This window comes from Bicyclus anynana, chromosome 16 (assembly GCF_947172395.1).
Source record: "Bicyclus anynana chromosome 16, ilBicAnyn1.1, whole genome shotgun sequence".
NCBI classification, from domain to species: domain Eukaryota; kingdom Metazoa; phylum Arthropoda; class Insecta; order Lepidoptera; family Nymphalidae; genus Bicyclus; species Bicyclus anynana.
Window position 1 is genome coordinate 13,929,146 of NC_069098.1, and position 14,659 is coordinate 13,943,804.

Below are 14,659 nucleotides of genomic sequence, written 5' to 3' on the forward strand. Positions count from 1 at the left end.
CTTTCTCGTTCTTTTTCTTTTTTCAACAACCTCAAAACAATTTTTTTTCAAAAATCATCAATTCAATTCAAAATCATCTATGGGAAGTTGGGTGTTACAACTCGTGCCTCTAAGAGCAAGTCAAGCCAGGTTCTCTATTGCAGGGTTTCTCAAACTTTCGGCCCCACGAACATCTGTTAAAATTTCCAAGTGACAGCGAACCCCTTACTAAGTAATAAACCCCCCCACAAGAAAAAATAAATTTGACTGTTGAAGAAAATAAGTTTTTTATTTGAATAAAAGGTAACACATAAAATACCAAAAGAAATGTCTTTGTAATATTAATGTTATGGGTGTGCTTGTTTCTTGTTGCAAATGGATTCAATGTTAGGAGTAATTTTGGACAATTTTAACCTCAATTCTGACTTGGTTATCAAGCCACCATTACGTAAATCTTGTCTCAAACCCCCTACCGTCGAATGGCGAACCCCTAGAGGTTCACGTACCCCACTTTGAGAAATCTTGCTCTATTGGGTTGCCTAGAAGATATTGCTTTGTTTGTATATTTATATTATATTATATTTATTTGTATTGTATTTGTATAGATGTTTTTATTTCATTTATTGTTAATGGTGTTCTTTGTTTATAATTATGGTGTACACTAAAGAGTATTTGAATTTCATTTCATGTCCCGATCACTATCATTAACATCTGATAGTGATTGTTTAATAGACAAAATGTTATTTCCATAAAAGCAAATAGCTGTTTTTAGAAGAGAGATAAGAAAATTTGCGTACCATAATATATTAGCTGAATGTCTAGGTAATTCAATAATTTTAAGATCAAAACATATACCACATTCTAGCAAATAAATAATGATTTAATTTGATTTGATTTGAACAATCAAACGAAAAATCAAATCTTACAGCTTGATATTTTTTTTTCGTGTTAAGTAAGTGCCGATGGCTCCATGTGGTACCACTACGGCGTCACCGGGGGGTTTGGGCGAGCGCAGAAGCATCGCCTGATGAGACCCGAAGGCTGAAATAAAGATAGAGGACGGAACGACTCTCTAAGGGCGTCTCCTATGAGACTCGGCTTAGAGGGCCATTCGGGAGGGGATAACCGTGACCTGATTATAGTTTCGACATACCATATGAGCACCAACTAAGAGGACAATGTTGAAGATGATCTCAGAAGCATAGAGCAGCACCGCGAACCACAAGTGCACGTAGAACTGCAAGCCTCTGAACACGGTCATGGTGTGGTAGGAGAACGATCCCTTCGTCAACACCAGTATCTCCACCACCACTACAAATATTGAGAAAGCCTAGAAACAATCAAAGTCAAAGTTTATTTATTTCAATTAGGCTTGGCTTACAAGTTGGCGGAGAATCGTGTGTGGTAGCGCGCTCTCGAAATGGCCAAGGCCAAGTCTGGCCAATGTCCAGCAGTGGACGAATAAGTACAGGCTGTTGATGATGAGGCTTGGTTTACAAGCACTTTCGAAACGTCAGGTAATATACCCAGCAGACCCGGTCAAGCTTCTCTTTGACTTATGTTTCCCTACTCCTACTCTACCCTTATCCTACCCCTACCTGCCTTTTGACGGCCTCCGTGGCGCAGTGGTATGCGCGGTGGATTTACAAGACGGAGGTCCTGGGTTCGATCCCCGGCTGGGCAGATTGAGATTTTCTTAATTTGTCCAGGTCTGGCTGGTGGGAGGCTTCGGCCGTGGCTAGTTACCACCCTACCGGCAAAGACGTACCGCTAAGCGATTTAGCGTTCCGGTACGATGCCGTGTAGAAACCGAAAGGGGCGTGTCCTAACAAGTTAGCCCGCTTCCATCTTAGACTGCATCATCACTTACCATCAGGTGAGATTGTAGTCAAGGGCTAACTTGTAAAGAATAAAAAAAAACCCTATCCCTACACTAAAAAAACTCAGTATTAACCATCTTTATAAAAAAAGAATTAGCCAAATCGGTTCAGCCCTTCTCGAGATTTAAGCTTAGCAACACATTTCATACATTAATTTTTATAATAATAATTTCAAAACTTCTTTTTTAGTCTCTCATTATTCCTGAAATCTGTCGTGAGACATTCAGCGGGATTTTTTAACCGATTTAAAAAAAAGGAGGAGGTTTCTCAATTCGACTGTATATATTTTTTTATGTGTGTTCGCGACTAATAAGTATATGTATTAAGGCATGTTAGGTGCAAAATCCAGTGATTTGCCCAAATATAAATGTAGTGTTTAGAGCTCGCATATCATGGGAGTGTCATCAACAAACTCGCCAGACTATGGTTTATTGAGATGCTATGTAACAAATGTCATCCGATGCCTACTGACAACCCTACGTGGATATCATACAGTAGGTAGATGACATTTCTCGGTTGATTTTATGTCTATTTTAATAGGTAATAACCAAATTAGAAAATGGGTCAGCAGGGCAATTGAATGCCAAACCTCAAGTAATAGAAGCATCAAACACTGTGTCATGATTGTTTTTTGATAACTACCTCGTTGTTAGAGGTAAGTTTAAGTGGTTTTGGAACATGAGGTCTTGGGTTCGCGTCTAGGGTTGGGGTCAATGAGATACTAAGATTTTATTTGTTCTAAGAATTTTTTCAATTAAAACTTTCAGCCTGGAGTAGGTACACGCTCGTGCATCGAAGAGCGCGTTCTAGTGACGTGTGTGTGTTTAGGTATTTTATAATATACAGGCTATTCCGAAAATAGTACGACGTAGTGTACAGATGATAGCTGACAATATCATAACAACGAAATATACGGCATCAACCCATATTCGGCTCACTGCTAAGCTCGAGTCTACTCTCAGAATGAGAGGGGTTAGGCCAGTAGTCCACCACGCTGGCCCAATGCGGATTGGCAGACTTCACACACGCAGAGAGTTAAGATAATTCTCTGGTATGCAGGTTTCCTCACGATGTTTTTCCTTCACCGATTGAGACACGTGATATTTAATTTCTTAAAATGCACACAACTGAAAAGTTGGAGGTGCATGCCCCGGGCCGGATTCGAACCCACACCCTCCGGAATCGGAGGCAGAGGTCATATCCACTGGGCTATCACAGCTCGACATATACAGGGTGATTCGGTCTTTAGTGCGGATATTTTTTTTCGTGGTTCTGTATCATTAATAGAATATAAATCTACAAACAGTTCGATACATTTTATGTATTTTTTTTTTTAATTTATGTCTCTAAAATAACAAAATAATGTACATATCATTACTAAACAAGATATATTCAGCATAAAAGTGATCTGGTGACGTCCTTTAGGTATCAAACGAAAATAAAATAAACGCACAATAGGGTGACCCTAAAATTCTGTTCAAAAGTAAATAACTTTAGCTAACGATAATTTTGTTATTTTTGAGTTAAAAAAAAAAAAAAAAAATACGTGATCATTAAATTTTGTTTATGTACAAAATATAAAAAAGTCCGCACTAAAAAAATTTTCTTCCTGTATGTTAGCCGAAACTTTTTGGTTTTCAAGTTATATTTAATGATTTTTCCACAAAATATGGAAATTTCTATTTTCAGTGCAATTTTGTTGTAGCGTTCCAACGCTCAGAAATTTTCATTACCTGGTAACCCAGTTAGCTACCAAAATCAAAAATTTTCGTAAATAAAAAAGTTAAGCGTCTCATTAAGATGAAGAAAATTTGTTTCACTATTCTCTACAAAAAAGTAAAACTAGTTTAAAAAAACAGCTATCACTCTGTATAGGTAAGGTAATCTGTAATCTGTATAGGTCTTACTATTTATGGGACATCCTGTATGTATATTAAATACAAACCAGATTGAGGTATCCAAAAACCAGTATCCCGTGTCTCAACGGTACACAGCAGCAACATCGTCTGCATTCTGGTATTTCCAAACGCATATTTTATATATTCACAACCGTAATTAAAATTTAATTTTCTTAAAACTTTTCCTTGTTTACGAAAAATAGAAACACGTTTTTGTTTTTTTTTATTTGTGTATTGGTTTAGGTTACTTTTTTTGGTGTCGAACGTTGGTATGTTTCTTTTTTTAGTATTTGTTTTTTAGAACGCAGTTAAATTTTTGTTCAATTTAATTTTAAATACATCGTTTAGGGTTTGTTAAATGATCTTTAAGACTGATTGGTTTTTACTAAATACCGTACATTTGTTTTATATTATTTAAACTTTTCTCGTTTTTGAATAATATAAACTTGAATTTCTACATTAATATACTTCTTTGAGTTTTGTTTAAATTTTTTTAAGATTTCAATATTAATAAATCATTACTTATTGAGGTATGATTTAATTATTTTATAGATTTATAACAGGCAAAAGGTAATTATGAATTATTACTTATTTAGCTAAATACTAAAAATTTCACCTGCGTTGCTCCAGATTAAGTTAATTGATAATCTTTTAGATTAGTTTTAACGGAATAAACGTTTAGGTTAATTACTAAAATAAATGAACTCTACACTCTATATTTACATCTTCCTATTTCAGTTTTGTTTATTTTTTTTAAATAATAAAAAAAATTAATTACGACCAATTTATGAATGACACAATCACTATTTTTCCACATAAAGCTCTTAAAAATGCTTCTGACTTCACTGTTCACAGATCTTATGAACCATCCAATCTTGGATAATGGATCGCGGTATTAGAGTTTTAATACATACGACACGATATGACAACGACTTGATGTCGTATTAGTAATTAATCGTCTAAGAGACAACTTACTTACTTACTCATTTTATCAGCCGATAGATGTCCACTGCTGGACATAGGCCTCTTCCATGGACCTCCACGCTCAATGGTCTCGAGGCGCCAGCATCCAGCGGCTCCCTGCAACCCGCTTGATATCCTCGGTCTACCTAGTGGGGGGTCGACCAACACTGCGCGTTCCGGTGCGGGGTTGCCATTCCAGCACCTTAGGACACAACGTTCATCGGCTTTTCAAACTATGTGGCCTGCCCATTGCCACTTAAGCTTCGACAACTTATGCGCCAAATATTCTATTCCACTGAAAGAAGTTGCATATATTTATGTATAATATATTATATATTTATGTACATACATATATAGTTTTTACACTTCCTGAACACACAACTCGACATTGTATAAAATTTGTTTCAATAACTTTCGCAAATCGCATAGTATTGTTTACTATGCGGTTTAATTTTTAGTCGTTTTAGTTGGCCTCAGTTCTGACGAATCTAGTGACATGTCCATAGTATAACTAATAAATAGATTTATTAATGATGTGATTGATGAATGATGATTATGAATTTAGAAACAAACATAAATCTATAAATAGATTTGTGTTTGTTTTTTTTGTATAATTGATTTATGTTTGTGTATTTTGTGACGCCATTATTTTCGTATGTGTATTCGTGGATAGTATCGTTGTTTACATGTATAAACTATTTTTACGTTTATTTTTAGATTTAAGAAATAATATGTAAATGTTAACTATCCCTAAGAAATAAAATATAAAAAAAATAAAATAATAACATTTTTGGGATGTCGTGTAATGTAAACGGACTCAATTATCTTATTTACGTCGCGGAAATGCGACATTGTGTACTCTTTGTGTGCTAAGTGTTCGCTGCCCGCCTACGCGGACTGGGCTACTAGATATTAGTGCACATGCTTTTATTAGCAGGGTAAAGTCCTTTCCATGAAAGAAGTCCCGCGACTAAAACCTGACTAAAATTGACATCGCCTCTTTTGACGGCCTCCGTGGCGCAGTGATATGCGCGGTGAATTTACAAGACGGAGGTCCTGGGTTCGATCCCCGGCTGGGCAGATTGAGATTTTCTTAATTTATCCAAGTCTGGCTAGTGGGAGGCCGTGGCCGTGGCTAGTTACCACCCTACAGGCAAAGACGTACCGCCAAGCGATTTAGCGTCCCGGTACGATGCCGTGTAGAAACCGAAAGGGGTGTGGATTTTCATCCTCCTCCTAACAAGTTAGCCCGCTTCCATCTTAGACTGCATCATCACTTACCATCAGGTGAGATTGTAGTCAAGGGCTAACTTGTAAAGAATAAAAAAAAAAAAAGACATCGCCTTACAATAATGACAATAAGACCGCCATTGTCAAATGACAATCAGCGCCATCTAAAAGTGGTATTTATAGACGTTGCAGGGGCAACCTCAGGGGACCATTCTCCCGCTGAGAGTCGAATTCTTAAACGCATAGAGTTCAAATTGGACCATCAGCGGGTGAACGATCCCCTGGAGGCGCCCCCACAACGTCTATGACTGTAAGACATTAGCGCAGCGTCTGGGGGACTTCTTTCATGAAAATTATACAAGAAATACTTACCTTCTCGTATACGACTGTGTACTTAGTTCTAGATAAGTTTGTAAAATGGTGGTAAACAAAAAAAAACCTTGGCTAAGTTTGTTGTGGGCTCTTCTCGGACCCTTGTAACTTTAATTTTAAGTTCTCGACCTTTATTACCACCTAAATCATGACATAACTTGACGTTTCAAAAGTGCTTGTAAACTAGACCTAATTGAAATAAATGAATTTTAAAACTATTAACTGCCTTGTAGATCCAGTATCGTCCTCATCAATTAACAGCCGATGGACGTCTCACTCTTCTTGGGTGTCCAGCACTGAACATAGGCCTCTTGCATGGACTTCCAAAAACCAATATTTCGATTCTCCAGCGTCCAGCGGCTCTATATAGCGGGGGGTCGACCAGTACTGCGCTTTACGGCTTTGTGGTGCGGGGTCGCCATTCTAACACCTTGGAACACCCCGATATCCATCTGCTCTTCGAACTATGTAGTCTGCCCATTACCACTTCAGTTACGCGAATCGCTGATCTATGTCAGTGACTGGTTCTTCTGCGGATCTCCTCATTTCTGATTCGATCACGCAGAGAAATTTGAAGCATTTCAAAATCCGTTCAGTAGATCCAGAGATTAACCACTACAATACCACAAACTTTACGTCTTTCTAGGTAATATTTAATGGATTTGTAAGTTGTAAATAGTAGTTAAGTAAGTTGTAAGTGTAGTTCTTTTAGAAATGTCTTTATTTAACACGTTGGTACTGGTTGGTACACTTTCAAATAGACCCGAAGGTACCTACCATGAGATTTTTTCGTTTTTAGTGGGTAAGCAAGTTTTTTTTTTTTTTTTTTATTCTTTACAAGTTAGCCCTTGACTACAATCTCACCTGGTGGTAAGTGATGATGCAGTCTAAGATGGAAGCGGGCTAACTTATTAGGAGAAGGATGAAAATCCACACCCCATTCGGTTTCTACACAGCATCGTACCGGAACGCTAAATCGCTTGGCGGTACGTCTTTGCCGGTAGGGTGGTAACTAGCCACGGCCGAAGCCTCCCACCAGCCAGACCTGGACAAATTAAGAAAATCTCAATCTGCCCAGCCGGGGATCGAACCCAGGACCTCCGTCTTGTAAATCCACCGCACATACCACTGCGCCACGGAGGCCGTCAAGTATTTTACGAGTATGTGTTTGAAGTCGGTTCAATTTTTTTTAAGCTTTGGGTTTCTTCCAATATAAATTACAACACTTTTGAGTTTAGGTGCAATTATTTATTGCACTGTACCTACTCGTAAAAAAGCCGTGATAGCCCAGTGGATATGACCTCTGCCTCCTATTCCGGAGGACGTGGGTTCGAATTCGGTCCGGGGCATGCAACCTCCAACTTTTCAGTTGTGTGCATTTTAAGAAATTAAATATCACGTGTCTCAAAAAATGGTGAAGGAAACCGGCATACCAGAGAATTTTCTTAATTCTCTGCGTGTGTGAAGTCTGCCAATCCGCATTGGGCCAGCGTGGTGGACTATTGGCCTAAACCCTCTCATTCTGAGAGGAGACTCGAGCTCAGCAGTGAGCCTAATATGTGTTGAGAATAATGATGAATTATGAATGACTCGTGAAACCGCGCGCTTACTCGAAAACAATTTAAAAAAAATATATTCTAATATCAATATTTCTAATATTAGTATAGATTTGTTAGTGGTTTTAAAATATTGCGCGGTGTAAAAGATTTTATATAAATATATAAAATCTTTTACACCGCGGCACAGAATAGAGAATGATACGGAATGAGCGCAGTGAAGCCGGTAAAACCCATAAGTGACGACCTCCGTGGCGCCGTGGTATGCGCGGTGGGTTTTAGAAGACGGAGGTCCTGGGTTCGATCCCCAGCTGGGCCGATTGAGATTTTCTTAATTGGTCTAGGTCTGGCTGGTGGGAGGCCTCGGCCGTGGCTAGTTACCACCTTACCGACAAAGACGTACCGCCAAGCGATTTAGCGTTCCGGTACGATGTCGTGTAGAAACCAAAAAGGGGTGTGGATTTTCATCCTCCTCCTAACAAGTTAGCCCGCTTCCATCTTAGACTGCATCATCACTTACCATCAGGTGAGATTGTAGTCAAGTGCTAACTTGTGAAGAATAAAAAAAAAATAATAAGTAAAACACAAACGTCACGCGTGTATATGGTGCGTGCGTTAGTGGATCGTATTGCTGGGCCGATATAGAGCAAGGAAATAGTTTTGCATGTTTTTTTTTATATACAACTAGCGGACGCCCGCGACTTCGTCCGCGTAAAAGTTGATGTAAACTTCTCTACCTCTACCTTACCCTGCTCGTAAACCTACCCAACCCTACCCTACCCTACCCCTAAATTACTCCTACCCTACCGCTAACGCTAACCCTACCCTCCCCCTACCTTACCCCTACCCTAACCCTACCCGTACCCTATTCATACCCTATCCTACCCTACCCCTAATCTACCCCTACCCTACCCCTAATCTACCCCTACCCTACCCCTACCTTACTCCTACCCTACCGCTAACCCTAACCCCTCCCTACCCCTACCTTACCCCTACCCTACCCCTACCCTACCCGTACCCTACCCCTACCCTACCTTACCCTACCCTACCCCTATCCTACTCCTCCCCTACCCTATACCTTCCATATCTTTCCCCTATTACTACCTTGCCCCTACCCTACACTACCCCTACCTTATCCGTACCCTACCCTACCCTACCCTACACTTTCCCTAAATTACCCCTACCCTACCTCTATCCTACCCCTTCCCTACCCCTATCCTATCCCTACCCTCAGCAAAATTGGTCCAGCCTTTTGAGCGTGGTGCAATGACAAAAGACTATAAGTTCCCAAGCGACTTCTATGCTAATACTATAAAGAGGTAAAGTTTGTGTGGTTGTCGGGGGTAATCTCTGGATCTACTGGACCGATTTGGAAAATTCTTTTACCAACAGAAAGCTACATTAATTGCGAGTGTCATAGGCTATGTTTGGTCCTCATACTCACACGAGAACGGGAACCACGTAATTGAAACCGCGGGGCGTCATATAGCGGCATTTCTGCGACTTTCAGAAATTTTGTACTATCTCCGAAACTATATAACTAATTAACATACTGTAAAGGGCAAATCTTATCTCTATAATATCCTTGTGATTATTAAATAATTTATTTTGATAAGGATTTAAGTTTAGTTGTGTAAATAATGACGTAAACCTTAGTTTAAAATTTAAATAATTTATTAAAGTACTAAAGGTACTATATCTGCTAAAATATAAAAGATAGATATATGGTGTCGCGGACTTTTTTGTAGAACTTTTAAAGGTTCAAAAAGCCTCCATACATTTATTTCAGTTATACGCAATGGTTGAGGCAGCGCATGCGAATAAGTAAGTTTTTCGGTCCGACCTGTAAGAGAAAACCCGCGATAACTCAGTAGTTATATATGACAGAAATATAAAATATAGCCTATAGCACTCCCCGATAACGTAGCATTCTACTGGTGAAAGAATTTTTAAAATCGGACCAGTAGTTCCGAAGATTACCCCATTTCAAAGAATTGTTACAAACTTACAAACTTACAAACTTACAAACTTTACCTCTTTATAATATTATCTGCTAAAATATAAAAGATAGATATATGGTGTCGCGGACTTTTTTGTAGAACTTTTAAAGGTTCAAAAAGCCTCCATACATTTATTTCAGTTATACGCAATGGTTGAGGCAGCGCATGCGAATAAGTAAGTTTTTCGGTCCGACCTGTAAGAGAAAACCCGCGATAACTCAGTAGTTATATATGACAGAAATATAAAATATAGCCTATAGCACTCCCCGATAACGTAGCATTCTACTGGTGAAAGAATTTTTAAAATCGGACCAGTAGTTCCGAAGATTACCCCATTTCAAAGAATTGTTACAAACTTACAAACTTACAAACTTACAAACTTTACCTCTTTATAATATTAGTATAGATAAATACTTAGTCTAATAATCATTTTACAAAAAGATAACTTGAATCGTGAACGATTTATATAAAAAAAAACTTTTACCACTTTTTTACATTAAAACCTTTAGGTACCCCTAAGATTATTGAAAAATCTGGAATAACATTATTTTTATAATATTATTCTAGAGTATTTTTTGCATCACCTACCCTACCCCTTCCTTACACCTAGTCTACCCGTTCCCTGCCCCTACCCGACCCCTGTCCTACCCGTATCTCTACTACTATCCTACCCTTACCCTACCCCTACCCTTAGTACTTATCCTATGTCCGTCTCCGTGTCATTATGGGAACTCCAACTGATAGCGCATTAATAACTTTGTTTACACCAGAATTTGTAAGGGGTTTTATTAATTGCGCAACTGGATAGGGTATAAAACCGCATTGCACCATTTTATTTGTTCAGTGCGTAATCGATTGTTGTAGTAGTTGGTACTGTATAGAAAAGATCAGCTTTCAGTGTGTTTTAGGATAATTTATTCATAAAGTGACAACAGTATTTCTGCACACATTTCAGTAAGTAAAATTATTATTATAATGCTAGCAGAGTATCCCCACTTCGTCCGCGTCAAATTCAGTTTTTCCAAATCCAAATCCATACTGCAACATAGATTTGTATGCCTGACGTAAACCTAGTTATTTACCTAATTTTATTCTTTAGAAGATTTATTAGAATGTGCAATAAAACACAGATAAAGTAAATTATACATGAAAACACTATGTGTAAGTTGTTAGTTTAATATCCATCTTGTTACAGGTGAGATATCCAACGAGTGACAGTTACGGTTGAAGCACATCAACACACGTTTTAGATCTACTTCAATGAAACGTCACAAAAACAGCCGCTAATAACTACAAATCGGAAACTATTAGGAAGGAAAATACCTTCAGTTTAAAAGCCGGAAAGTTGTACTACAGTTAAAATGGTCAACTACTTTATTTACGCAAAAGATTATTCAGCTTCAACCGAGCATGACGACCATTACCACACCAACGGATTAAAAACCCTTGAACAGTTTATAATCGACGTAGAAGAAATAAAAAATGAAGTAGCGAAATCTGAAGACCCTCCGATAGAATCAAGAATTATTTACCTGCATTGGGGATATAAATGTGAAGAAGTCGACGAAGAGACAACTAGAACAGCATATCTACAACAACAAGGCAACGGACCTGACACACTTCCGGAGAAGATAATCGACTGGTTAAAAGTAAACTATGACATTTGTAGTAAAAAAAGTACAATCAAGCTGTTGTATATAATCACTGATGGCAGGGTGTATGAAACTAGTGTAAAGAAATGTTTCAAATCCAACAAATATATGCATTATGAAAAGGTGGTTTTTCATGCATTTAATGAAGACCGTAATGAAATAGACATTTCAGTAGCATCATCATTCTTTAAAAGCCAATGCATAGTTTACTGTAATAACGAACTTTACGACGACACTGATATTTCCGAAGAGTTTGACTATGAGAAAATCAATGTTGAGAACTTTGTTTCTGAAAAGAATAATTTAAGGTCCTATGTTAAATTGAAATTTTTGAAAAAAAATAAGAACGATGCCCGCGTCTTAAATGAAATCGATAAACTCAAGAAACTACGAGTGCGACTATTTGATGAACTGTCATCAAAAACGAAAGTTGACTTGGCAAAAAAGGATAGAAATAAGTTCATTAGTGCATTTGTTTGCACGGATTGGTACCAGAATCTCACTTCAGTGGATGAAATCGGAAACGCAAAGGTTGACATTGAGAAAGCTATCTCCGCTACGATCAATTATCTCAATAGCGAAAATAGATCTTTTAAGTTTGACGCATTGAAGTTTAATAGAAATTTTAATACAATTGTGGAAGAAGAGCCAATCGTTGACGTAAATTTTACAGCCGAACAAGAAATTGCGTTCCCTGACATCATCTGTAATGACGAAACCGGAATTCCCGTTGTGATACTTACCTATGTGGATTTACTGGAGAAAATTATTTTCCATGGACAACACGAGAGAGAAAAAATAGATCCTGCCAGTTTTAGTAAGTTCAAAAAAACTATGGAATGCCCGCTGTTTTTGGTAAACGATAAAGACATCAGTGAATCAATTGGTTACTTCTACACTCTCAACGTCTACAAACAGTTTTTGGCAAACAATATAAGAAATGAACCGCGAACACGAAAACCATTTTGCGGTGGCCTTGTGCTGACAGATACTGTTCAGTATGACTATTACAATGACTATATTTTGTCAGCGACGTTTTTTGATTCTAAAAAGGTGAAATTCAATGTTGGATTGTTTTATTACGTGCTGTTTAAGAACTGTGAAAACAAAGAATGGATGGACAGAAATGTTGTTGAACAATTCAAGAAGTATGCTATGCGCCGTGTCAGTGAAACGGTTTGCAAAATTGGGCTTTCATCTTTGCCACTAGATCCTCAAGAAAACAGTTCGCTACTTACTGCATTATGGTACTGTGTTGATCTGTCTTCATGCATATTCAAAGATGATCCTGAAAATTTCACCCACGAACGAATGAGGATGTTCTACGGCGTATCGCATTGCATGATTGAAATCTTGGAGTACTTTGAATATGATCTAGACATGGAGTCTATTAAAAGACGTAGAGAAATAATAAGTCATGTGATGACTTTGAAGAGAATAGATAAAGATAGTGATAAAGTTTACTATTTGTTGAAAAAAATCTTCAAAACCGTAGACGATTTCCTGGTGAGTGAAATTGAAAAGCCATTCAATCTGTACAAGCTCAATTACCTGAAATTGAACCACAAAAATATGTTGAACGATGATGTGATTAATGAAACGGTTCATTTAAATGACTACGTTCACTTGATGTATGTGGAATATTTCGAAGATGGTGAAATTGAAATTTCCAAAAAGACATTCCGTCCCTTATTCGCTATCGATCAAAACAAGTCATTTTACACGGAATTGGTTAGGAATACGAAAAAGGTTGTAATTAGCAATGACAATAACCAAGATAAAATTGAATTATCCTTTGAGCCTATCGATTCGCTTGATTTTCATAGATTGTTGTCTCGGTACAATCTGTTTATCAACTGCGTAATAGATCTAGTGAAATATCCCACCCTACCCGAATACGTCGGCTATATCTGCAGGAAGAAAAAGTTTTATGGAAATTTGGTAACTATTTTTCCACCCAATGTATACAAAGGTATTCAAGATGTTTATGACCGATATCAAAATATAGCGACTGAAGTCGATATCAACAAATTTATTAATGTATGCAAAATTTATTTCGGTCGAATGGAACGAATTAAAGCTGAAGAGAAAGTGATGTTTAGTAATGACGATAAAATTAAAGAATTCATTTCTACTCAGGAGGGGAAAGTAAATTTGGTAAAAGAAAAAATATTGCTGCCAGTTGAGTCTACTGAAAGTTACGTAAAAGAACTTCCTTCCAACAAAAGTTGTGCAGTCGAGGGACACCCGTCAGAAATTAAGAATACGAAACCTCGTAAATTTAATTATAAAAGGACGAATAGGTATAAGTATAAGTCACATTATAAGTCCCGTGTAAAATAAAATGTTAACAATAATTTACAAACAAGGCTTTGTCAAGCCCAGACTATCAAACAAAACATTTATCTAAAAAAAACTTGTGTGTCAAATGTATGTAAATACTCTGCATAATCATACTCTACATTCACTTCTGAATTCAAAACTATACAGAATGCGATACTTATACTATTATGCAGACCCCCAATTTTCACAGCGCCTGGTCTAGGATTTAGAATTAGTAATACAAAGTAATGTAGATCTACTTTACTTTTGCTGCCTCGATAATTTATTTGGAGCTTCCGAATGTGCTAGGTTTGCTCCCGATTGTGTCTACTGTACGCCGGGATATAGAAATTCGTTTTAAATACGTAATCTCAAAATTAATTTGAGATGAATGTTAATTTGATTGTGGTGCGAATGATTCAGAGCAATTTTAATATAATAAATAATTAAATGTAGTATTACTTTTTAATTTTGCGCTCTAAAAAGAGAGAAATAAAGTACGTTGCGATATTCAAAGAATGATGCAATTCAATGCGTTATATGATGTGTAAGACGTTAATTTGACAGTTGAATAATTAATTGAAATGAAGTTTGCTCTATTTGTCGATACGAGGACCAACAAATTGTAAAAACGTGTGCAGTTGTCTCATAAAAATTAATTACCAAAAATTGTAAACAAAATAAAACATTTTTATACGGGTAATTGTAATGCTGTGGTGATGTTATTTCATTTATTATATTTTAAGCTATATGAAGACTGAGTTCATTGTTATTAAAAAAATATACTAAAATGTATAAAAAATACTA

The 14,659-nt window shown here is 37.2% G+C and overlaps 2 protein-coding genes across 3 annotated transcripts in view; one reads left to right on the forward strand and one right to left on the reverse strand.

The window, feature by feature from the left end:
- The window catches only part of LOC112054968 (uncharacterized), a gene marked incomplete in the record, with an annotated part of 6,464 nt that extends 1,829 nt beyond the window's left edge, over window positions 1-4,635 (reverse strand). The window contains 3 exon segments of one of the 2 annotated variants that reach the window (XM_052886252.1): window positions 1,133-1,309; window positions 3,805-3,942; window positions 4,374-4,635. In XM_052886252.1, the coding sequence (XP_052742212.1) occupies window positions 1,133-1,309; window positions 3,805-3,891 (264 nt within the window). 2 annotated transcript variants of the gene reach the window in all.
- A 6,095-nt stretch (window positions 4,636-10,730) lies between these two features.
- LOC112055535 (uncharacterized) lies at window positions 10,731-13,682 on the forward strand. Its single transcript, XM_052886337.1, has 3 exons — window positions 10,731-10,832; window positions 11,074-13,161; window positions 13,670-13,682. The coding sequence occupies exons 2-3, from the start codon at window positions 11,240-11,242 to the stop codon at window positions 13,680-13,682; spliced, it is 1,935 nt and encodes a 644-aa protein (XP_052742297.1). The 5' UTR covers window positions 10,731-10,832; window positions 11,074-11,239.
- Window positions 13,683-14,659: the final 977 nt, after the last annotated feature.